The sequence below is a fragment of the Dicentrarchus labrax genome, unplaced genomic scaffold (genome assembly GCF_905237075.1).
Source record: "Dicentrarchus labrax unplaced genomic scaffold, dlabrax2021, whole genome shotgun sequence".
NCBI classification, from domain to species: Eukaryota; Metazoa; Chordata; class Actinopteri; family Moronidae; genus Dicentrarchus; species Dicentrarchus labrax.
Genome location: NW_026136721.1, coordinates 638131 through 665214, shown reverse-complemented (window position 1 = coordinate 665214; position 27084 = coordinate 638131). Strand labels below are relative to the sequence as shown.

At 40.0% G+C, this 27084-nt stretch overlaps 1 protein-coding gene across 48 annotated transcripts in view; it reads right to left on the bottom strand.

The window, feature by feature from the left end:
• LOC127355192 (NACHT, LRR and PYD domains-containing protein 12) overlaps window positions 1–27084 on the bottom strand; it is a 75749-nt gene that overhangs the window by 8311 nt on the left and 40354 nt on the right. For 18 of the 48 annotated variants that reach the window (XM_051385755.1, XM_051385764.1, XM_051385718.1 and 15 more), the window contains 6 exons: window positions 13581–13754; window positions 12530–12703; window positions 9847–10020; window positions 8797–8973; window positions 1858–2031; window positions 850–1023 (listed from right to left, as the gene is read on the bottom strand). The exons of 1 other annotated variant lie outside the window; for it this stretch is intronic. In XM_051385755.1, coding sequence (XP_051241715.1) covers window positions 850–1023; window positions 1858–2031; window positions 8797–8973; window positions 9847–10020; window positions 12530–12703; window positions 13581–13754 — 1047 coding nt within the window. Of the gene's footprint in view, window positions 1–410; window positions 505–849; window positions 1024–1857; window positions 2032–8796; window positions 8974–9846; window positions 10021–12529; window positions 12704–13580; window positions 13755–27084 lie in introns of those variants that run through there. 29 more of the 48 variants (XM_051385769.1, XM_051385723.1, XM_051385736.1 and 26 more) reach the window with 17 other exon arrangements.

Below are 27084 nucleotides of genomic sequence, written 5' to 3'. Positions count from 1 at the left end.
TTCCAGTTCAGTGTTCAGGTTGTTTCATGTTTCAATTGTTTCAAGTTTGAGTTTTGTTTGTACTTTGATATCCTCCTTAAGAGCGCCTTTGGTTGATAAATAAATATCTTTTTCTTTCTACATCTTCATCTGAGCCAGAGTCGTGCATTTGGGTACACCTATATTGTTTCAGAGGTCATGACACAAAGCTACTCTTGTGTAGTTTCAGACTGAGAATAAAGAGCTGGACATTCAAAGTCAGAGGATCACTAAAGTTATTATAATTCATCCTGAGGGGAACATGAATGTCTGAACAGACTTTCATCTTAATGCATCCAACAGACAGAGAGACAGCTCCTGTGTATGTCTCTGTGTGTGTGCCCTGTCACTCACGGTATGTGTTTTGTCTTGGAGGTGCCAGAGGAGCTGATTCAGTTTATCCACTTCGATCTGGAGCACTTGGGCCCGGTGCTTGCCGGATATAAAAACTCCAGCATTTTCTCTCTCTCTCTCTCTCATTGAACACTGAAGAAACAATAAATTGCTTATAAACTAAACAAGAATTGATCATTTATAGCCAATAGTCAGACAAACAGTCATACAGCGAGACTGGTCAGAAGAAGCTCTGCTGTTCTCACTGAGGAGGAGAACTAATACACTGTACACCTGTATGAATATAATTGGATGTTACTGGTCAGCTGGTAGCTGAGAAGCTGATGGATGAGCCACTGATGCCAATCAGGTACTGAAAATGTGAGTCCAGTGTACAGCCTGAACAAACACAATCTCCTCTCACACCTTTAAATCTTATTGAGCAGAGCCGTCAACAATGGGCTCATCAGCATGGACTCAGTTCAACTAACTACAAACCTCAGAGTCTCCAGTCTGCAGTGTGGACTGTCCACCAGATCAGACAGCAGCTTCACTCCTGAATCCTGCAGCTCGTTTTCACTCAGTTCCAGTTCTCTCAGATGGGAGGGGTTGGACTTCAGAGCTGAGACCAGATAATCACAGCTGATCTCTGATAAACTGCAGTACCACAAACTGAATAAAGAATAAAAGATGTGAGTTTAGAAGACAATGTTCCTGCTTAAAATCATTCAGTGTTTAATAATCTGTTCAGAGCTGAAGAAGGTTTACAATGTACAAGTTTAGAAAAATGGAAACTCCAAACACCTGAACCCAACAGGATGCAGGTTGCAAACTGTAAAATACAAAGAGTGAAAAAGAGCTTTCATTAATATTAATGACAACGTGCTGCTGCTTCAATAAAGACGTAGTGACTTCAGCTCTTAACCTCTGCCAGCTCCACCAGTGGCTCCATCTATACAAACTCATGTTGTGCAGCCAAACACAAAGAAACACCCACAGAAACTGATTGAAGGTTCCACTCAAGATCCCAAAGTTTACAAAGACACCAAATATGTCAGGATGGATTTTGGGGAAATGTGAACAAAAGACAATATTTATTTTAGTAATAGTGAAGTCATGAAATCAAATCAGCTTCAGTTTAAACTATTCAGTCAGTATAAGCAACATATGTTCGAAAAAGCAAAAACTGAATCTATTTGTTATTGTCTGATAGTTGAAATAGAGATTTTTGATTTATTCATTGTATTTATTGTCATAATTTCTTTTAAAACACATGATGTAAATGAAGAGTGAATTATTCAGTGTAGATTCTTCTTGCAATATGAAGGTTTTAAATGTGGAGCTCAACATTGCTCTGCTACAGTCGATGGACTAAACCACTGAACTGACTTTAGCATTAAGATACTCAGTGTGGATCAGTATAATATCAGCCTTATGTCTGCACTTTACTGTCAGCACAACTTTCACATCAGATTCTCAGCACAGAAGGAAAAAAATGTGTCTGACCTCAGAGTCTCCAGTCTACAGTGTGGACTCTCCAGAAAACCACACAGCAGCTTCACTCCTGAATCCTGCAGGTTGTTGTTACTCAGCCTCAGCTCTCTCAGATGGGAGGGGTTGGACTTCAGAGCTGAGACCAGATAATCACAGCTGATCTCTGACAAACTGCACCAACTTAATCTGAATAAAGAATAAAAGATGTGAGTTTAGAAGACAATGTTCCTGCTTGAAATCATTCAGTGTTTAATAATCTGTTCAGAGCTGAAGAAGGTTTAGAATGTACAAGTTTGACTTCCGGTTATGGCGGCTCAGAACGGTCGGGTCAATTCAGTCTCCCCCGCTATATTATAAGATTTAGTAATGAGTAAAGCCCTTTTAATAATATCTGTGAAATAGAAGCTCACTAAGGGAGCACGATGTCAACACCAAGAGTCCGTGGACAAGGACACTATGAAAAGAAACCGACCAACAACCCAGAAGATCCTAAAATGCCAGCCCTGGCTAGCAACAAGCCAGACCTAACACCTGTGATGGCTGCCAACAACACGCTACAGACATCCGGACCGCCTTTCTGGTTCTCCACTGAAATGCAAAAGTTTGCGTAAATAATTCAAACTTCCATCATGACACAATTACACCAAGTTGACGCCGCACTGGAAAAGATTAGTGAGGCCATACACTTGACCAATACGAAAATCATTGCACTGGAGGCCAAGTGCACCGACTACGAGGCCTCTGCTGTGGACCTACGGGGGCTAACTACAGGGCTCACAGAGCTGGAACAGAAACACCAAAATGAAGCGATGGAGCTGAAAGACAAACTAGACGATTATGAGAGCAGAAAGCGTCGTAAAAACTTGAGAATTGTGGGATTCCCACATGGAGTCTATGGCTACGGTTCGATACAGTCGGAGAGAGCCCATCGCACACTACAGAGACACCCGAGCGAGCAGGGAGCACCCAGAGCCTTCGTTCTCAAACTCCTTCGCTACAGGGAAGTGACCCAGATACTAGACGCCGCCCACTAGGTATACCTAGAGGTATTCCCATCACATTAAACGGGACACTCACGGTATTTACAAAAAAACACACAAAACCCCATGACATGCGGGGCGAATGTAGATCATGAAGGGGTCCGTCCGTCAGGTTAAATCCTATGGATACTTGTTTGAAACATATCTGAAAGATTACGCTGCCGGACTGGGCTTTAGTTCTGGTTTTAATCAATGAATAAGCTGTGTACAATTCACCTAATAGTACACGGACCCCTTTCCTCCCTTATCACTTATAATTTGCCTGGTAGCCATGCTATTAAGCTGTTCAGATAGTGACAGGGTCTATATATTTTCTGTAACTCTATATGCAATTGCAGAAATATTTTTCATATATTCCACTAGACAGTTTTTGAGGATAACCTTTCCTAATGTGATGATGTGAATGGGGTTTTCCTGTATTATGGTTATTATTGTTATTATCATTTAGTCCAAGCTGATTTAACTGTCGAAAGTTTGGTTTCATGTTAATTCATATCCACTGCGCTTTACTGTCAAGGGTCTACTCAGGGACTGTGTGTGTACCTTTACTGGGTGACTGATGACGATCTAACTATGTTTGTGATGTTTCCATCACTTTGTAGGTTCAACGTAGGTAAGAAGACCTCGGTAGGAAATTAGGTCAAGGTGATAGGGGATAGTTACTACTGGTTTATTCAAGTGTTGAGTATTTTTCTTTTCTTTTTCTAACATATGTATATTTTCCCTCTTGGTATTACCTATGGTACAATCTACCTATTCTGCTGTATATAGATCCAGCCAACCCAGTTCCTATATTAATATTACTTAAATAATGATAAATACACCCATGCAATACAGATGTTTAACCCTCAATGTTAAAGGTATTACTCACTGCATAAAAAGGAAGCGTATCATAAATTACATGAAGCAGCACCAGATTGATATAGCTCTACTGCAGGAAACCAGGTGTTCTTTTCTTCCTATACCATGCGAGCTAGAGGAGTGGCCATATTAATTAATACAAAAATCCCTTTCCGGTTGATGTCCACCTACAAAGACAAGGGAGGGCGATGGGTTATTGTTCAAGGCTCTATTCTCTCCCAATCCATCACTCAAGTAAACATATATGCACCCAATTATGATGATCCCCAGTTTTTCCACAACATTTTTTTCAACCTAACAAGCCCTCCCCGTGAAACTTTTATTGGGGGGGATTTCAATCTAGTACTCGACCCTATCCTAGACAGGTCTTCAGCCAAGCAAACAACTCTAACACAAGCGGCAAAAGCATTGAAAACTGAGCTCTGAAACTTTAGCCTCTGACATATATACATATAGACATATACCTAACCTGGGAATATTCTTTTTACTCCCCAATCCACGACAGCTACTCAAGAATTGATCTCTTCCTGGTTCCCTTAATTAAAGCTCATACAATTCCCCCATGTGAATATTTAGCAAGAACTATTTCTGACCACTCGCTTCTGATCCCAATCCCTTCCACTGAGTCTTCTAGTTCTCTTAAAAGATGGGGTTTCAACTCTCATTACTCAACGATCCTGAATTTACTGAGCTTATCAACAAACAATTAGACCTTTTCTTTGAGACGAATTAAACTCTGCCTCACCTGATCATATCATATACATCTGGCAAACGTAAAAATATATAGATCAAAAGTGGAACTTTTAGAAAAGGAAATAAAACAACTCGAGATGGAACATGTAATCATACAGAACAGAAAAGTTAGACAAAAACTCAGGTCAAAACAACTAGAATACCAAACTATAACCACTTACAAAATAGAGAATTCAAGGAGAAGGACGAAGCAAAGATTTTATGAACAGGGAGATAGAGCTGGCAGACTTATTGCCTGGCAAATTCATCGGGAGGAAGCCCAAAGAGAAATACATATCTTGAAATCAGGCCCTAATACAATTACGAACCCAAAAGATAATAATAAACAGCAACTTTAAACAATTTTATGGAGCACTCTATACAACCCAAGGTAATTTTCCTTAAAAAAAACAATTACTTTTTTAGATAAATATGACCTTAAAAAGCTTAATGAGGGAGCTAGGGACAGTCTAGAGGGAGTTATTACAGAAAAAGAAATATCAGGAGCCATTTCCAAAATCAAGTCAGGAAATTCCCCGGCCTGGACGGTTTTCCTGTTCTATTCTTCAAGACCTTTCTCACCAAACTGCTTAACCCCTTACTGTTGATGTATAATCATGCTATTGAAATTGGAAAACTGCCAGAATCTCTAGAATTGGCGCTAATAACGGTTCTACCTAAACCAGGGAAAGACCCGAAATGATGTAGTTCATACTGACTGGTTTCACTTTTATCCACAGATTATAAAATATTCTCTAAAATACTCTTGTTACGATTAGAAAAACATATCCCAGACTTGATTCATTTAGACCAAACTGGTTTTATTCAGAATCGCTCCCCATTCGATAATGTTAGATGGCTTTTTAACATCATACATGCCTCTGAAGCAGATAGCTCACCAATAATAGCCGTGTCTCTAGACGCGGAGAATGGCCCTATCTTTATGAGTTAATGAATAGAAAGAATTTTGACCCCACTTTTTATAAATTGGTTAAGATGTAATACAGATGCCCAATAGCTCAAATTCAAACAAATAATGATATTTCTTCCAAAATTACTCTCACGCTCCACAAGAAAAGGCTGTGGTCTCTCACCCTTGTTATTCACGCTAGCAATAGAACCGCTAGTGGTGGCAATAAGATCCCACCCATTAATTAAGGGACAACAGATAGGAGGGGCCACTCATACAATTTTGCTATATGCGGACGATTTCCTAATGTATTTTACGGAACCTGGTTCATCAATACCCATATTATTAGAAACATTAAATGAATACAGTGGTATTTCCGGATACAAGATAAATATCAATAAAAGTGTTGTCATGCCAATTAACACAGCTGGGACTACAATATCTAGATGTAACATACCCTTTCAATGGAACCAAGAGAAATTTAAAAAATAGGCCTTCAGATTCCTAATGTATGTTCGAAGGCTTTCTCTCTGAACTGAAGTGGAGCTCAACAGGTGGGCCAACCTTCCTTTGTCTTTGATAGGTCATGTCAACTGTATTTCAGTCAGCCAACTCACGTTTTTGGCGCCTATGCTCCGACCTCATCACTCCCCTTCACTGTTTGAGTGGCGCTACCAAGGGTGCAAACTCGGCAGTTGTACGTTTATTTATCCACACATTTATATGTAAGTTTCCGTTAGCAAGAGTGCTGCAGAGTTGCGCTGATGTCTCAGGAGTTTGGTTGGCCAAACAGGGGCGCGCCACAGTGGGCGGTAATATGCGATTACTTTTTGTTGGTAATATTAATTCTTTCCATAATAACTTGTTTGGGTGAAAGAGGAATAGGGGAGAAATTATGAATACATTGTGTTTAAATATGTATTGTGTTTATATGCTGGAAACAGTAAATAATAATAAGAAAAGGGATTAATTGTTAATTAATGGAAATATTAAGCCCAGTGAGAGGGGCTAGGGAAGACCTGAGTAACTTAAGTATTTGTTGTGATAGTTTTTTATTTTATGTTATTACTAAGTTTGAAATGTTATATACAGCATTTGATTCCCTTTTTTCAAGTTTTGAACTTTTGGACCACTTTCTGTAAATATTAGCAATGTTGTGCACCTTGGGACAACAGAAACCAATTACCCCAAACATATGTTCAGACTACGCATGAGTTTTTGAGATGTTTGAAATAAAACCTCACAACATTGTCTGATAGTTGAAATAGAGATTATTGATTTTGTCAAGTAAGTTGAGATCCCTAATCCGCTACACCACTTTTGGAAAGCACAGGACATTCCATCGTCCAACCCTACAGTGGAAAACAAGGGACTTTCCATTCAGCATCCAAGAAAACATAAACACCGGAGCATTAGGAACACTCCATCTGAATAACCTAATACACAGAGTTTATTCAATTCAATTCAATTCAATTTTATTTGTATAGCGCCAATTCATAACAGAAGTTATCTCAGGACACTTTTCAAATAGAGCAGGTCTAGACCGAACTCTTTAAAACATTATTTACAGAGACCCAACAGTACCACCATGAGCAAAACCTTGGAGACAAGGGCAAGGAAACACTGCCTGTTAAAAGGCAGAAACCTCGGACAGATCCTTCGGCTCTAGGTGGGTGGTCGTCTGTCTCGACCAGTTGGGGTGAGAGAGAGAGAGAGACAGAGAGAGACAAATAGAGAGAGACAGAGAGAGACAGAGACAGAGAGAGAGAGAGAATGTGGAGCTCAACATTGCTTTGCAACAGTTAATGGACTAAACCACTGAAGAAGAAAACAGACTTTAGCATTAAGATACTCAGTGTGGATCAGTATAATATCAGCCTTATGTCTGCACTTTACTGTCAGCACAACTTTCACATCACATTTGTAACGCCCATTAGTTACACACACAGTGTAATCCCCAATTTTTACAGTTTAACAAGTGTAGAGCTATACAGCCTAGTAGATTTTAGATGTAGTTGCTTAGTTTCACCAGCAGGGGTGCACAATCATTCCACACAAATGCTGGCAGCGCCTTTAGTTTCCTTGCTTTCTTTTTCTGTTCTCGGTTTTTTCCCATGCACCGATGCAGACCAGAGCTCCACGTGAGAGATGAGCGACTTTGATAAAGTGAATAACTGTAAAGTTGTTAAAATTACAATTTTGGAGGAGGAGGGTTTTTCTTGCCAAAGCTGACCGTGTGGATATTGATTATTATCGAGTGAAAACTCCGGTCAGTAAATGCTATGAACGATTAGCGTAGCATGCTAGCGATGTCGCCACGGCTAATTACGTGCTTATTTTATTGAATATGTCTCCACTGTGTATAGTTATGATTCTGTGATAGTGTTTAAAAACCAACCGGAGACAGATAAACATGTTGAGCTGTGTTAATAGCACTAGCACCTGTTATACAGCTAAGAAAGCTGGTTGTTGAGCTCAAACACACGCAGCTGTGTGAACTTGAGTTTACAGAAGATAATTCATTTCTTTTTCTTGATAAAAACATGATTGAAAGTCATTCATTTCATAATTTGTGTACATTAAGCTGTGATGAGTTAAAAGCATTTAAAGATTTATATATATAATTGTGTGTTGGCTGTTAAAGTTATTGTGCAGCTGTATATGAAACTTTGTCATTGAATAATTCATGTTCATTGATTTAAGATAAAAAGAGAGTTAATACTGTACAGTTAAGATAAATAGATAAAGAGAGATTAACGAGATGAATAAGATTGTATTAAAGAGATGCTACTACTACTGCTCTATGCAGGTTGGTTTTATTGTATGAGTGGATTCTGATGGCGAGCCAGAACCAAGCCCATTGGATCGTGGAGGGTGTGACGTCAGCGAGAGCTTCACTGTGCATTGGAGAGAACATCTCTTCATACAGATAATAAAACATAAAGTCACACTACCCGGGTAGATGAACAATCACACAAACACACTGAAGAAGGACAAACTGTGAATATTGACTTCATTCACTCTTTACTTTTTCTGTTTTTGGACTCTTTTGAATTTTCTTTCTTGCTTTGTTTATTATTCTATAATTCATACTGTGAAATGTTGTGTTGTTCTACTAAGTGTTATTCAGTGTAATTTTCTGAGCTGTTGGTAACTTCTGATACAGGAAAGGAATTTCAGTCATATCTGAAATATTTTATGTTTTGCACTTAAAGATGGCACTGTTGCCAATAAAGCTATTTGTTACTACTCTTTTCAAACTGTTGTCCTGTTCCATCATCCTCCTTGAGCGTATCTATATCTTCTGATTTGGCCTAAATTGAGAGTAAATGACAGTAATTTTATTATAAGTACATTAGACAGTGTTACACATTCATCTCAACTCAGAAGGAAAAAATGGTGTCTGACCTCAGAGTCTCCAGTCTACAGTGTGGACTCTCCAGAAAACCACACAGCAGCTTCACTCCTGAATCCTGCAGGCTGTTGTTGTGACTCAGTTCCAGTTCTCTCAGATGGGAGGGGTTGGACTTCAGAGCTGAGACCAGATAATCACAGCTGATCTTTGACAACCTGCAGCAACTCAATCTGAATAAAGAATAAAAGATGTGAGTTTAGAAGACAATGTTCCTGCTTGAAATCATTCAGTGTTTAATAATCTGTTCAGAGCTGAAGAAGGTTTACAATGTACAAGTTTAGAAAATGGAAACTCCAAACACCTGAACCCAACAGCAGGTTGAAAACTGTAAAATACAAAGAGTGAAAAAGAGCTCTCATTAATATTAATGACAATGTGCTGCTGCTTCAATAAAGACGTAGTGACTTCAGCTCTTAACCTCTGCCAGCTCCACCAGTGGCTCCATCTATACAAACTCATGTTGTGCAGTCAAACACAAAGAAACACCCACAGAACCTGATTGAAGGTTCCACTCAAGATCCTAAAGTTTACAAAGATACCAAATATGTCAGGATGGATTTTGGGGAAATGTGAACAAAAGACATCTTCAATATTTATTTTAGGAATAGTGGAGTCATAAAATCAAATCAGCTTAGTTTAAACTATTCAGTCAGTATAAACATCATATAGCTTCATAACAATGTTGGAAAAAGCAAAAAGTGAATCTATTTGTTATTGTCTGATAGTTGAAATAGAGATCATTGATTTATTCATTGTATTTATTGTCATCATTTCTTTTAAAACACATGGTGGGGAATATAAGATGGAAATAAAGAGTGAATCATTCAGTGTAGATTCTTCTTGTTATATGAAGGTTTTAAATGTGGAGCTCAACATTGCTCTGCCACAGTCAATGGACTAAACCACTGAAGAAGAAAACAGACTTTAGCATTAAGATACTCAGTGTGGATCAGTATAATATCAGCCTTATGTCTGCACTTTACTGTCAGCACAACTTTCACATCAGATTGAACTCAGCACAGAAGGAAAAAATGGCGTCTGACCTCAGAGTCTCCAGTCTACAGTGTGGACTCTCCAGAAAACCACACAGCAGCTTCACTCCTGAATCCTGCAGCTTGTTGTAACTCAGGTCCAGCTCTCTCAGATGGGAGGGGTTGGACTTCAGAGCTGAGACCAGATAATCACAGCTGATCTCTGACAACCAGCAGAGCCTTAATCTGAATAAAGAATAAAAGATGTGAGTTTAGAAGACAATGTTCCTGCTTGAAATCATTCAGTGTTTAATAATCTGTTCAGAGCTGAAAAAGAGCTCTCATTAATATTAATGACAACGTGCTGCTGCTTCAATAAAGACGTAGTGACTTCAGCTCTTAACCTCTGCCAGCTCCACCAGTGGCTCCATCTATACAAACTCATGTTGTGCAGCCAAACACAAAGAAAAACCCACAGAAACTGATTGAAGGTTCCACTCAAGATCCTAAAGTTTACAAAGATACCAAATATGTCAGGATGGATTTTGGGATAAACTCATACAATACAAAATTATCCAGAGAGTACACTACACAGGAAATGGGTTTTTAGATTCTGACATTTGTCTATACTGCATACAAACACCACAGACAGCCACATGGGACTGCACACCAATTAAACAATTCTGGCGGGAAATCACTGACAACATCTCTCTTATGTTGGGGTGCCAGATCCCACAATCCCCTGCACTCTGCTTACTGGGAGACAGGTCAAACATAAACAACACGTCCATTTACAGAATCCTCTTCATAGCCTTAACCATCGCCAAGGAAACTATCCTCATGAACTGGAAATCAAGGAACACAATCCATATCACACTCTGGAAAAATGTATGAATGGCATACATATCGATGGAGAAATGATCTGCCTCAACTATAAAACAAACCGTTGACTGAGACATTATTTGGAAGCCATTCATCAGTATACTAAACTCTTAATTTCACTCACTTATATACACACACTCTCTCATTAACTCGTTAATAAACAGGGCCATTCTCTCACTGTCCTTCACCATTTGAGTGGCGCTACCAAGGGTGCAAACTTGGGAGTTGTACGTTTATTTATCCATATATTTATGTGTAAGTTTCCGTTAGCGAGAGTGCTGCAGAGTTGCGCTGCTGTTTCAGGAGTTTGGTTGGCCAAACGGGCGTGACACAGCGGGCAGTTATATGCGATAATCTCGCAGGGTTTTCAGGGCAGAATAATTTATTTTAGTTTGTAATATTAATTCTTTCCATAATAACTTGTTTGGGTTAAAGAGGAATAGGGGAGAAATTATAAATACATTGTGTTTAAATTAGTGCTGTCAAACGATTAAAAATTTTAATCTAATTAATCACAAGGTTTCTTGAATTAATTTCGATTAATCACAATCCTAAATATGACTGAAAAATTCACATTTTCTGTGTACTGTTCTCAGAACAGAAAGATAAATGACAAGAAGCGGATATTACATTTGTTTTTTTATTAATGACAAATCCAAAAAAATAATTTAATTCTAAATAATTTTGGCAACTTAGCCATTGCTCTTTTTTTTTAGCAAATACAGGATAGGTGAATGGAACATTTTTCTTTTGAACAAACAACTCCACTTTCACACAACTACATGAGGCCCTTTTACATTTTATTTATTCATCTTTTAGCCAGTTGCTAAGGCAAACTAACTTGTTAACATTTTCTGAATGTAAAGCGGACCGTTTCTTCTGAACAATATGGCCTGCGACTGAGAAGAGTTGTTCGCATGGAACCGTGGATGCAGGAGTCGCTAGATATTTGCGGGCAACCAGGGCCAGCTTGTCATGTGCTCCTGAATGAGCAGCCCACAACCGCATGGGGCAGTCCTCCATACTTACGCTTGGCTCTGCTCTGTACCTGTGTATGTCTCTGTCAGGTTGCACCTCTTCATCTGACTGACTCTGTCGCTCGTGTCAGCCATGCTGTTTACGCGAGGAGGAACGAACGCGCGGGGTTGAATTGTGGGTAAAACAGGGTGGGAATGCGTTAATGTGTTAATAAAATGATCGCCGTTAATTCTAGAAATTAATCAACTCCTGCTAACGCATTAATTTTGACGGCCCTACTTTAAATATATATTGTGTTTAGATGCTGGAAACCATTAATAATGATAATCATAGGAAACGGGAGTAATTGTTGTTAATTAATGAAAATATTAAGCCCAGTGGGAGGGGCTACGGAAGTCAGCACTGGCTTAGTTACAGTGGAGGTAACGTGCACTGGAGGATACGACCTGGGTAACTGATGTATTTGTTGTGATAGTTTTTTATTTATTTACATTTGAAATGTTGTATATAGCATTTGTTTCCCTTTTTCAAGTTTTGCACTTTTGGACCACTTTCTGTAAATATTAGCACTGTTGTGCCCCTTGGGACACCAGAAATAAATTACACCAACCATATGTTCAGACTACACCTGAATTTTTGAGGTGTTGGAAATAGAACCTCGCAACATTGTCTGATAGTTGAAATAGAGATTATTGATTTATTCATTGTATTTATTATCATCATTTCTTTTAAAACACATGATGGGGAATATAAGATGGAAATAAAGAGTGAATTATCCAGTCTAGATTCTAGTATAATAATCGAGTATAAAATCAGCCTTATGTCTGCACTTTACTGTCAGCACAACTTTCACATCAGATTTATCTCAGCACAGAAGAAAAAAATTGTGTCTGACCTCAGAGTCTCCAGTCTACAGTGTGGACTCTCCAGAAAAACACACAGCAGCTTCACTACTGAGTCCTGCAGGTTGTTGTAACTCAGCTCCAGCTCTCTCAGATGGGAGGGGTTGGACTTCAGAGCTGAGCCCAGATGATCACAGCTGATCGCTGACAAACTGCAGCGACTCAATCTGAATAAAGAATAAAAGATGTAAGTTTAAAAGGCAATGTTCCTGCTTGAAATCATTCAGTGTTTAATAATCTGTTCAGAGCTGAAGAAGGTTTACAATGTACAAGTTTAGAAAATGGAAACTCCAAACACCTGAACCCAACAGGATGCAGGTTGCAAACTGTAAAATACAAAGAGTGAAAAAGAGCTCTCATTAATATTAATGACAACGTGCTGCTGCTTCAATAAAGACGTAGTGACTTCAACTCTTAACCTCTGCCAGCTCCACCAGTGGCTCCATCTATACAAACTCATGTTGTGCAGCCAAACAAAAAGAAAAACCCACAGAAACTGATTAAAGGTTCCACCCAAGATCCCAAAGTTTACAGAGATACTAAATATGTCAGGATGGATTTTGGGGAAATGTGAACAAAAGACATCTTCAATATTTATTTTAGGAATAGTGGAGTCATAAAATCAAATCAGCTTAGTTTAAACTATTCAGTCAGTATAAGCATCATATAGCTTCATAACAATGTTGGAAAAAGCAAAAAGTGAATCTATTTGTTATTGTCTGATAGTTGAAATAGAGATCATTGATTTATTCATTGTATTTATTGTCATCATTTCTTTTAAAACACATGATGGGGAATATAAGATGGAAATAAAGAGTGAATCATTCAGTGTAGATTCTTCTTGTTATATGAAGGTTTTAAATGTGGAGCTCAACATTGCTCTGCCACAGTCAATGGACTAAACCACTGAAGAAGAAAACAGACTTTAGCATTAAGATACTCAGTGTGGATCAGTATAATATCAGCCTTATGTCTGCACTTTACTGTCAGCACAACTTTCACATCACATTCATCTCAGCACAGAAGAATAAAATGGTGTCTGACCTCAGAGTCTCCAGTCTAGAGTGTGGACTCTCCAGAAAACCACACAGCAGCTTCATTCCTGAATCCTGCAGCTTGTTGTTACTCAGCCTCAGCTCTCTCAGATGGGAGGGGTTGGACTTCAGAGCTGAGACCAGAGAAGAACAGCTGATCTCTGACAACCAGCAGTGACTCAATCTGAATAAAGAATAAAAGATGTAAGTTTAGAAGACAATGTTCCTAATTGAAATCATTCAGTGTTTAATAATCTGTTCAGAGCTGAAGAAGGTTTACAATGTACAAGTTTAGAAAATGGAAACTCCAAACACCTGAACCCAACAGGATGCAGGTTGCAAACTGTAAAATACAAAGAGTGAAAAGGAGCTCTCATTAAATCTAAATCTGTTTTACTCGTTACAGCGGTCATTTTCCCACTTAAAAAACTTAAAACTATGTCGGACTCCGTAGTTTTCTCTGGACCCCTCCCCAATGTGACCAGTGATGACATGTATACCCACATGTCGGACTTCCAGCGCTGGCCGTCGAGGTGGTGTCCAGAAAACGATGAGGGCTTCATTGATAACTGGAAGCCTTTTTGGGGAAAACCTGGTCTGAGAGAGACGGCATCCATCCCACTTTGGATGGAGCGGCTCTCTTATCTAGAAATATGGCAAAGTTTATTTCTAAAACCTGACAGTCCAGAGTTAGGACCAGGAAGCAGAGCTGCTGTCTTACACACTTCTCTGCTCTTTCTTTAGAACAGTCACCCACCCAAAACCCCATAGAGACTGTGTCTGTCCCCCAACCACCTAAATTATTTAAAGAAATAAAAACAAGAGGAGTTCAACATAAAAAACCTAATAAAAATTCAAACTAACTCCTCAGTAGCACAAAATAAAAGAATGAAATGTGGACTGTTAAATATCAGGTCTCTGTCCTCTAAAGCTGTTTTAGTGAATGAATTAATATCAGACTATGATATTGATTTACTTTGTCTTACTGAGACCTGGTTGTCCCACGAGGAGTTTGTTAGCCTTAATGAATCCACCCCCCCAGTCATATTAATACTCACATTCCTCGAGGCACTGGCCGAGGAGGTGAGGTAGCAGCCATATATGATTCGAGCGTTTTAATGGACCCTAAACCTAAACTAAATTATAATTCATTTGAAAGCCTTGTTCTTAGTCTTTCTCACCCAAACTAGAAAACACTGCAGCCAGTTCTGTTTGTTATAGTGTACCGTGCTCCTGGACCGTACTCTGATTTTATATCTGAATTCTCAGAGTTTTTATCAAGTTTAGTCCTTAAATCAGATAAAGTAATTATTGTAGGTGATTTTAATATTCATGTGGATGTTAACAATGACAGCCTTAGTAATGCATTTATATCATTAATAGACTCAATTGGCTTCTGTCAGAGTGTAAATAAACCAACTCATTGTTTTAATCACACTCTTGACCTCGTTCTATCATATGGCATTGATATTGAACATTTAATAGTCTTCCCACATAATCCCTTCCTATCTGACCATTATTTAATAACTTTTGAATTCATATTATTAGATTATAAGTCATTAGGCAAAACTTCCTACAGCAGATGTCTATCTGACAGTGCTGTAGCTAAATTTAAGGAGGAGATTCCTTCAGTGTTTAATTCAATGCCATGTCTGAATTTAACAGAGTCCTATATTAACTTTAGTCCCTCCGAAATTGATAATCTTGTTGATAGTGCTGCAGGCTCACTACGATCAACATTAGACTCTATTGCTCCTATAAAAAGGAAATTATTAAAACATAGGAAACTAGCACTGTGGTACAACCACCAAACCCGCCAATTAAAGCAAAAAGCTAGGGAATCGGAAAGGAAATGGCGCTCTTCCAAATTATCTGAATATGGCTCAATTTGGCATGATAATCTTAAAGCCTATAGAAAGGCCCTCCGTAATGCCAGAGGAGCCTATTATTCAGCACTAATAGACAAAAAAAAGAACAACCCTAGGTTCCTCTTCAGCACTGTAGCCAGGCTGACAGAGAGTCACAGCTCTATTGAGCCACATATCCCCATAAACTTAAGTAGCAATCACTTCATGAGCTTCTTCTATAATAAAATTATTACTATTAGAGAGAAAATGAATCACCAACTGCCATCAACAGCTATCAGTGGCTCTCTTTTAGACCCTATCCCAACTAGGCTGCTTAAAGAAGTCCTACCCTTAATTGGCACTTCTTTACTGGATATGATTAATCTTTCTTTATTATCAGGATATGTACCACAGTCCTTTAAAGTAGCTGTAATTAAACCCCTTCTTAAAAAGCCCACTCTTGACCCAGGGGTTTTAGCCAAATATAGACCAATTTCTAACCTCCCCTTCCTCTCTAAGATTCTGGAGAAAGTAGTCGCCCAAGAGTTGTGTGACTTTCTACATAACAATAGTTTATTTGAGGATTTTTTTGTGTTTATATATACTGGCCTATTTAATTTCGTACAAGAGTGGGTGATACCAACCTCTTCTATGCAGAACTCCAAAGCCTTCCACTTTAACTGTTAATAATGATTTTGGTTGTAGTTATTCATTTAATTATTAATCCGATTTCTGAATTAATAGTTCAGTGTTTTTTATGAGACTGATCAATCAATTATTGGCTATCGTTTCCCTTATTTAAGGATGGTGCCCCGATGATCTTTAATATTAATTAAAGTCATTTTCTTATTATCTTTTGACAATTCATAAACGTTGATAACCAAAATTAATTGATTACACCAATACAGTTAAACCACTGTAACACCCTAAAAAGTGGGGCCCTACTGTACAGACTGAATTCAGAACTGTTCACACAGACAAACTTTAAAAAGAGTTTGTGCTCAGACAAACCCAGAAAACTGACGGAAATGTACAACTTCTGTTATGGATTTAGATTTGGTAGATATACACTGTACAAGAGCAAAATACATGAACTGACCTCAGAGTCTCCAGTTTACAGTTTGGACTCTGCAGTCCAGCACACAGCAGCTTCACTCCTGAATCCTGCAGCTTGTAGTTCTTACTCAGGTCCAGCTCTCTCAGATGGGAGGGGTTGGACTTCAGAGCGGAGGCCACAACTTCACAGTGAGTCTCTGAGAGTCCACAGTCAGAAAGTCTGTGATGACAGAGAATATAAAAACTAACTTTATAATAAAATCTGACACTTTATTATAACAATTGACATTTTTCATCACAAAGTACATTAACATGAGCGGCTGTTGCTCAGCTGGTCGGTCAGTCATTGATCACAAGGTTTGAGGTTTGAAACTGGAGCTCCTCCAGTCCACATGTCAACGTGTCCCTGAACAACATAATGAACCACAGACTGTGACTTTAGACAAAAGTCTCTGCCCATTGAAATGTAAACATGTTATATTCCGATTGTGATTTGTGTTTGTTAAACTTTATTTGAACATGATGTTCACTGAACTGTAAAATCACTGTAGGTTCAAACTGCACTCGGTTGTGTTTTTACCTCAGTCATGTGATTGGGTGGATTTTGTGCATCTTTGATGGATCTTTTTACGCAACTCCATCTGCTTTTTATCTCCCATGAAATTAACTTAATGACTACTATTGTAATTATAGTATAATAAGTACTAAACAATATTGAGCATAGCGTTAGTTCAGGCAGGGCACGAAGTCAGGCTTAGCTTTCAGTTACAGCTATATCATACGATCACAGCTAGTCATAAACATACATCAGCTGATTCCTCTAAGCTTCCCATTGGATACCATACACAGTCAGCTGACAGCTCACCTGATTTCCTCAAGCATCCAATTGGCAAACATCATGCATGGCGCCTTATTTAAGCTGCTTTAGCCTGCCTGCCTATCTCTGCTGCCTCCTCTACAAGCCTTTTGCACCCACCTCCACCCCAGCTCCTCCTTTTTATGTTGTTTCTAATTAATCAATGTCATTTTCTGATTGCCATTGATGCTGCTCTGTTCTGTACCCTGGGGGGTCTCTGCTGCCGCTCTCCCAGCCTTAAGGTTTTCCATGTAGGCACGCGGAAGGACATGGAGGTCCCAGAACAGAGCCATACCGCCAAATGTAAAATTTTGCTTGGGATATAAGATATTTTGACAAAAGTGGTCCTGACTGAAATATCATTATAGTTTATGGGAAACGGTTTTTCTACAGTGGAGTTCAACTGTTGAACAATATAATTTCTTCTCTGAGCTTGGTGATGATAAAATCCCTCCACTGAACTGAACCTACTGAGCTCTCCTTCACTGGCAGAATGAAGCTGGAGGCCGTCCCAGGAGCTGACTGTGTAATGAGCTGCTGTAAATCAGCTGCTAAAAACACAAAGACTGTGGCTGCAGATTAAATGAAAACCACAGTGGAAGTGTGCGCTGCTATTTTCTCTGCATATCTTGTCTTTAGTGTTATTGTAGTGAAATGGTGCAAAATGAAACACACTGACAGTTTGTGTCTGTAAACTGATTTTACTCTCAATTTCTGATTTGGAATATATCAGTAAAATTCCATTCAAACACTACCAGAGAGAGAGAGGGAGAGAGAGAGAGAGCTTCCTGACTGTATAAATCAAAATAATTTCTAATGTAGGAAGACATATGAAAAGACATTTATTGTTATAAACTCAACAATGTAAAGTTTGCAGAGTGAGATGTTCTGTTTGCTCTTCAAGAGGGAGGATGGCCTCCCCTCAAATCAATCAAAAGTTATATTGTATGAATTATAAAAATAGACAGAGCAGTCCTTCATATGAAACTGTAGAGTAAAAATATAACGGCGATAATTGCATGAAAGAAACTGAAAAATCTTATAGTGATGTTAGTTCAGCAGATCACAAATATTAGAGGTCAGTGTGTCTGTGTGTAAAAAGAACTAAAACAGACACATTATAGAAACAAACACTGTAAAGACTAAAACATTAAAAAGTCCTCAAGTTCTTCAGGATTCGTATCAAACCTCCATCACCCAAAGAAAGATAGTTAGAAGATGATTGAAGATTATTGTGTTCAATAACTTAATAACTGAAATTATGTTTGTAGTTTAACACATGTAGAATTATGTAAGTAAGCAGGTTTATTACTAGTTTATTAAAACCTTTATTATGTAGAAGTTTTATATTGTGTATGTGTGTAAAGTGCATCTTTAATACCGATGGATTCAGTTTTATGTTGATTTAAAATGTTGTTAATGGACTTACACAGCCTTCCTGCAGTTCCTCACAGCTGGAATCAGTCTCCGTCGTCCCTGGTCTGATGTGTCGTACTTCTTCAGGTCCAACTCATCCAGAACCTCCTCTGACATCTGCAGCATGTAGGCCAGAGCTGAGCAGTGGATCACAGAGAGTTCCTTCTCTGATCTGTTCTCTGACTTCAGGAACTGTTGGATCTCCTGATGGACTGAGTGGTCGTTCATCTCCGTCAGACAGTGGAAGATGTTGATGCTTCTGTCAGGAGAGATATCATCACTCTTCATCCTCTTCAGGTTGTTGATGGCTCTCTGGATGACTTCTGGACTGTTGTCTGTCTGACCCAGCAGGCCTCCTAAGAGTCTCTGGTTGGACTCCAGAGAGAGGCCATGAAGGAAGCGAACAAACAGGTCCAGGTGGCCATTTTTACTTTCATGGGATTTCTCCATGGCGAAATACAGGAAGTCATCTAGGGATGGGTAATTGTCCTTGTTTCTGTCATAATTATGATAATAATGAATATCATCATCATCCACATCATAATCATCATCCCAATCTCCCAGGAAGTCCTCCAGTACCTCTGTCTTCCTGTTGGTATAACAGTGGAACATGTAGACTGCAGCCAGAAACTCCTGAATGCTCAGATGAACAAAGCAGTAGACTGTTTTCTGGAAGATCACACTCTCTCTTTTGAAGATCTCTGTACAAACTCCTGAGTACACCGAGGCCTCTGTGACATCAAGACCACACTGCTCCAGGTCTTCTTGGTAGAACATGATGTTCCCTTTCTGCAGCTGTTCAAACGCCAGCCTCCCCAGCTTCAGAACAACTTCCCTGTCAGCCTCCATCAGCTCCTGTGGACTCGTCTCATGTCCCTCATTATACTTCTGCTTCTTCCTCTTTGTCTGAACCAGCAGGAAGTGTGAGTACATGTCAGTCAGGGTCTTGGGCAGCTCTCCTCTCTGGTCTGTAGTCAACATGTGGTACATAACTGTAGCAGTGATCCAGCAGAAGACTGGGATTAGACACATGATGTGGAGGCTCCTGGAGGTCTTGATGTGTGAGATGATTCTGTTGGACAGATCTTTATCACTGACTTTCTTCCTGAAGTACTCCTCCTTCTGGGTGTCAGTGAAGCCTCGTACTTCTGTTACCCTGTCAACGCATTTAGGAGGGATCTGATTGGCTGCTGCAGGTCTGGAAGTTATCCAGACGAGAGAAGAGGGAAGCAGATTTCCCTTGATGAGGTTTGTCAACAGCACGTTGACTGAAAACTTCTGTGTGACGTCAGACACAACCTCATTGTTGTGGAAATCCAGTGAAAGTCTGCTTTCATCCAGGCCGTCAAAGATGAACAAAAGTTTACAGACAGCGAGCTGCTCTGCTGTGACCTTCTGTAATGTTGGATGGAAAACATGGAGCAGCGTCAGAAGACTGTACTGCTCATCTTTGATCAGGTTCAGCTCCCTGAACGAAAGCAGAACCACCAGACTGACATCTCCATTTTCCAAGCCCTCTGCCCAGTCCAGAGTGAACTTCTGCACTGAGAAGGTTTTTCCAACACCAGCGACGCCGTTCGTCAGAACCACTCTGATGTGTCTCTGTTGGTCAGGGAAGGCTTTAAAGATCTCGTGGCACCTGATTGGAGCATCATGGAGGATCTTCTTCTTGGAAGCTGTCTCAAGCTGCCTCACCTCATGTTGGGTATTAACCTCTTCACTCTGTCCCTCTGTGATGTAGAGCTCAGTGTAGATCCTGTTGAAGAGGGTTCCACTTCGTGTTTCATAAGTTCCTTCAGTCACAAGTTCACATCTTCTCTTCAGACCGATCTTATGTTCATCTAAAACCTCCTGCAGATCACTATCTGCTGAAAGAGAAGAAACATGTAAGTCTAAAGAAAAAGGAAAACAAGTAATACAAAAAACAAAGAAAGCATTTTAAATGTTGTGATTTTTCTAAAAATCTTAGATAAGAAACCAAGAAGAATCTAATTTTCACACATAGCATACAGACGTACTATCTCACTTTGTACAGTAATGATTTGACTAGCCGTCTGTCCTTCTCCACACTGGGGACAGGAGGAGTCTCCTGATGAAGCAGACTGGTCCCAGTATGAGGTGATGCACTGTCTGCAGCTGGTAGAGACTGGATCCCTCAGGACGTCCTGACACAAAGAACAGAAGGACAGCTGCTTCTCCATAGGAACATGACTCCTCTTATTCTTCTCCCTGTGCAGATAATCGCATTCTTTATAACATACTTTACTTATTACTTCAGTGGTGACCAACACACAGCTCAAGAGTTTACCTAAATATATAATATGTGGCTCTTTTATTGACACATCATAAATGTAAATTATTGTCTGAATATGAGAGACTATATTATAAATGACTTCTTAAATGTCATATTATGTCATCCAGTGTGTCTCATTTTTCCGGCGCGAGTTGAAGCCAGCAGTTACGGAGCCCCTAAAGGGACATGAAAAAAAAAAAAAAATCAAACGTTTCTAGTGCGCACTAGATAGTATCTAGTGCTCACTAGATAGTATCTAGTGCGCACTAGATAGTATCTAGTGCTCACTAGATAGTTTCTAGTGCGCACTAGATAGTATCTAGTGCTCACTAGATACGGATCTAGTGCGCACTAGATAGTATCTAGTGCGCACTAGATCCTATGGATGGAGTGTTGTGGCGAATCAGCACATGGCTCATTTAAATATTAAAATTAGCCATGTGTTAATAGGTCACAACACGAAAATGTAACCAATGAAATTACTTATTTTGACACACATTTTAAGCCAATACTTACTACTATCTAGGGCGCACTAGATACTATCCATATTGTGGTGAATCAACACATGGCTAATTTTAATATTCAAATGAGTATTAAACTAATTTGTCTGTAAGTAAAAAATAAATGTAAATTAATCTGTAACCTTTTTTATTACAGTCCGCATTTAAATGCCTGTCCTCCTTTTGAGAAAATAACAAAAACAGTCCACCTTTTGACACATTACCTTGTTAGTTTAATACGTATTGGCTTAAAATGTGTGTCAAAATAAGTAATTTCATTGGTTACATTTTCGTGTTGTGACCTATTAACACATGGCTAATTTTAATATTTAAATGAGCCAACACTCATCCATATCTAGTGCGCACTAGATATGGATCTAGTGCGCACTAGATACGGATCTAGTGCGCACTAGATACTATCTAGTGAGCACTAGATACTATCTAGTGAGCACAAGATACTATCTAGTGCGCACAAGATACTATCTAGTGAGCACAAGATACTATCTAGTGCTCACTAGAAACGTTTCATTTTTTTTTTTTTTCATGTCCCTTTAGGGGCTCCGTATTTTAAATGCGGACTGTAATAAAAAAGGTTACAGATTAATTTACATTTATTTTTTACTTACAGACAAATTAGTTTAATACTCATTTGAATATTAAAATTAGCCATGTGTTGATTCACCACAATATGGATAGTATCTAGTGCGCACTAGATAGTAGTAAGTATTGGCTTAAAATGTGTGTCAAAATAAGTAATTTCATTGGTTACATTTTCGTGTTGTGACCTATTAACACATGGCTAATTTTAATATTTAAATGAGCCATGTGCTGATTCGCCACAACACTCCATCCATAGGATCTAGTGCGCACTAGATCCGTATCTAGTGCGCACTAGATCCGTATCTAGTGAGCACTAGATACTATCTAGTGCGCACTAGATCCGTATCTAGTGAGCACTAGATACTATCTAGTGCTCACTAGATCCGTATCTAGTGAGCACTAGATACTATCTAGTGCGCACTAGAAACGTTTGATTTTTTATTTTTTTTTTCATGTCCCTTTAGGGGCTCCGTATTTAAATGCCTGTCCTCCTTTTGAGAAAATAACAAAAACAGTCCACCTTTTGACACATTACCTTGTTAGTTTAATACGTATTGGCTTAAAATGTGTGTCAAAATAAGTAATTTCATTGGTTACATTTTCGTGTTGTGACCTATTAACACATGGCTAATTTTAATATTTAAATGAGCCAACACTCGATCCATATCTAGTGCGCACTAGATATGGATCTAGTGCGCACTAGATACGGATCTAGTGCGCACTAGATACTATCTAGTGAGCACAAGATACTATCTAGTGCGCACTAGATACTATCTAGTGAGCACAAGATACTATCTAGTGCGCACTAGATACTATCTAGTGAGCACAAGATACTATCTAGTGCGCACTAGATACTATCTAGTGAGCACAAGATACTATCTAGTGCGCACAAGATACTATCTAGTGAGCACAAGATACTATCTAGTGCTCACTAGAAACGTTTCATTTTTTTTTTTTTCATGTCCCTTTAGGGGCTCCGTAAGCAGTTGCTTGCAACAGCTCTTATTCAATCTCTCTTTTTTTCACTTTTTGCTTCCCTTTTTGTGGAAATTACTTTCTATATACCGCACTTATGTTGTTTTTGGGAGTCCTTATTTTTAACAATACCCAGACCAGCCGGTGTAACAATGCACCGAAGCGGCCCGCATGTACTTTGTTTACAGGAGAGAACAGCTGATCGCGCTGCGTAGCGCTGTAGTGTTCCCTCGAGACAGACACGAGATCCCCCCGGAGATACTTGGTAAGACCCGCCGTGGATGCCGCGCAGGAAAACAACGTCGCAAAAGAAGAGACGCTTCAGACCTGTTCTTCCCTCTGTCACCATGGGAAACGTGAGATCTCTACCCAACAAGACAGATGACCTGGCCGCGCTAACACAATACCAACGGGAGTACAGAGAGAGCAGCATCCTTCTGTTCACGGAGACCTGGCTCACACCGAGCATCCCGGACGCCACAGTTATGCTGGACAACTTTCACCTTCTGCGGGCAGACAGAACAGCTGACAGCGGTAAGGGGAAAGGAGGAGGCCTGGCTGTGTTCGTGAACGAGAGGCGGTGTTAACCTACACACTGCACTGTTAAAGCACAACTGTGTAGTAAGGACATTGAAGTGTTAGCAGTTAGCATGAGACCATATTATCTGCCACGGGAGTTTTCACATGCTATTGTGATAGTGGTGTACGTCCCCCCATCTGCTAAAGCGGACACAGCTTCTGATGCCCTGCTCTCAGTTACCAGCAAGCTGCAGACACAGCACCCACAGGCCCTCTTCCTCATCTCTGGAGACTTCAATCATGCTTCTCCCTCATCTGTTCTGCCCACATACACTCAGTATGTCATCTGCCCCACAAGAGACAATAAAACACTGGACTTATTTTATACCAACACCAAGGAGGCATATTCTGCATCCCCCCTCCCCCCCAGGAGGAGCTGACCACAACACTGTTCCCCTACAGCCTGTATATAAGCCTACTGTACACAGGCAGCCTGTGGTCTCACGCACAGTGAAGAGGTGGACTGCGGAGAGTGAGGCAGCTCTCAGGGACTGCTTCAACACAACTGTGTGGACAGAACTGTGTGATCCACATGGGGGGGACATCAATGCCATGACAGACTGCATAACAGACTACATAAACTTTTGCTTTCACTGTTCCCTCCAGGGTGGTAGTCGTTTCTCAAATAACAAGCCGTGGATTAACCCTGATATTAAAGCTTTGCTGAAGGAGAAGAAGAGAGCTTTCAGATCAGGGAATAAGGATGAGCTGAGGACCATACAGAAGGAGCTGAGAAGGAAGATCAGACAAGATCGCTCTGAGGTGGGCCCCTCCATGGACCCACTACAGTTTGCCTACCGTCCTAATGTTGTGAAGGACGCTGTTATCTTCCTGCAACATCGAGCTCTCTCTCACCTGGAAAAGCCTGGCAGTGTGACAGATTGATTTTATGTAAAAATAATAACAGTTGTTTAAAAAGCAATGAATATAGGATACTTACCTGTCAAAGAAGTTTAATTAACAGAGTTAAAAACTAATGGCATAAGGATACTTACCTGTCAGAAGTTGAATTAATCTGTGATCATCTGTTGATCCTGTTCTGGGAAACCACCTGTGATCGATTAGTTATGCCTGCAGAGGTCGGAAGGGGGAGCTCTCGGGCCACGATGCCTCATTCTGAATGAAGCTGCCAGAAGAGAAGCATCGTGTCCCTACGTTTCATTTATTCACTCCCCTTTTCAGGTACAGAATGTATAGAGTATTTATATAGTTGATGTTATTGGAAGGGTAAAATATGTTCGATATGAGGTTTTGTTGATGTGCCGACTAAGTGTGGTGTTACGGGCATTAATGTTCGGGTTTTGGAGTGGCGCTAATTGAGATGCTAATTAGCAGCAAGCTAAACTCTGGCCGGCACAGAGCGTCACGTGACCGCAGGCACAGCGCATATTGTGTGCATAACTGACTGTTTATGTGTTTGTTTAGTAATGGATGTTTTTGTTTATAGTGTTAATTAACTGTCAAAAGGCTTGAAGTGCTTGTTATTAGATATTATTTGGGTTATTGCAATTACATATAATTTTGATATTTGAAATATTGTTTATTGATTATCTGAATATTTTATATTTTTCTAACCTGATACTATTTGTAAGTATAATTTTGTAAATAATAAATTCTGAATGAAGCTGCCAGAAGAGAAGCATCGTGTCCCTACGTTTCATTTATTCACTCCCCTTTTCAGGGCGCAACATCTTGGAGGCACCGCTGGGATGAATGTGACAAGGGCTAGCTGTCCCAGATAGAGGTCCCTGATCATCATTCAACCCTCCACATCTACAGTCAAGGTGGACAAGAGTGTGTGGTGGTTCATCAACTGTGGAGAGAGACTTGCATGCAATCTGAGGTCAACCACGGGTACCAGGAGAGCTGCGTTGTCTAATCTGCAGGGAGAAGGTTCTTCATCACACAGAGGTCCACGGGTCAGAGATTTGAAATGGATTCTTCGGAGCTAGAGGACTTGAAACTAGAAATTGGTGGAGCTCTGTATACACTAACAAGAGACACGTTGATTGAACTTTGTGATTTTCTAACGATTGCTGGTCCCACCTTTGAAAAGGTATCAGGTAAAAGTCGCTCCTCTCTCATCTCACATGTCACAAGCCACTTAGAGAGAGAAGAATTAAAAGGACTTGAGGACCAGGGGATGGCAGAACTACTGCTGTTGAGAGACAAGATTGTCGAGTTTCAACAGGCTGCTCAAAATAGTGCAACAGAACAGGTGACCTCAAATGAAAAACCAACAGACCTGGTGGAAGAGCAGGTTATTCAGCCTTCAGAAACCGAGCAGCTAAAAAAGGAGATAGAGACACTACAAATAGCATTAGCGTTATCCCTACAAGAGAAACAAAGTCAAGTCAGCGGAGCCAAGACATCAGTCAGTGGGGAAGCTAGCAGTGCTAAACAAGAACAAGCTCCTGCCCAACTGACCCCCCAACCCCGTCTCTCACTCCAGTGGAACAGAGAATTCAAAATAGCAGGCCAGATTGGTGAGCCAGGACAAAGAGACAAGCTTACCTTCTCCAGTCTAGCACATCAAATTGAGCAAGGCATCAGTAAGGGATTTCCTGAAATAGAAATAGTTGATGCAGTGATCAGAGCAATAGCACCAGGATTACAATTACGCAGCTACCTTGAGGGAAAAAACAATCTTACCTTACCTACCTTGAGACGAATCCTCAGATCTCATTACCAAGAAAAGGGGGCAACAGAACTGTACAAGCAACTTACCTCAGAGGTCCAAAGTAATAAGGAAACCCCACAAAACTTCTTGATCCGTGCCCTAGACTTGAGGCAAAAAATCCTGTTTGCTTCACAGGAAGCAGAATCTGGTCTCAGATACGATCCTGTCCTTGTACAGAGCATGTTTCTCCATACTGTCCTGACGGGTCTGCAGAATGACAGCATCAGGAGCGACCTCCAGCCATATCTGCAACAAACAACAACAAGTGATGAGCTGCTCCTTGAGAAACTTAACACTGCTTGTGCAAACGAAGCAGAGAGACAAAATAAAAAGAAACTACTTATCCAACACCGGCCAACCACTGTGCACTCAGCTCAGTCTCATGACACACCTGCAGATAAAAAAGTGAAAAACACCAATCTGGAACACACCAGCAAAATACAGCCAGATGTACTAAATGAACTGAAAGAAATGCGGACTGAAATGGCACTGCTGAAAAATCTTGGCGCTGAAGTTGCACAAATCAGAGAGTCAATTCAACAGCCTAACCCAGCACAGACACAGTATCTTGCCACACCTGTAGCACAGGAATACATCCTACCCCCCCAGTTCCAGTACTCACCACAAAACTGTTGGCCTCCCCCAGGGCCAGGGCGAAGAGGAGATACGGCTCAATATCAACAAAGATTTGCTCCACAACGGCAGTACCCTG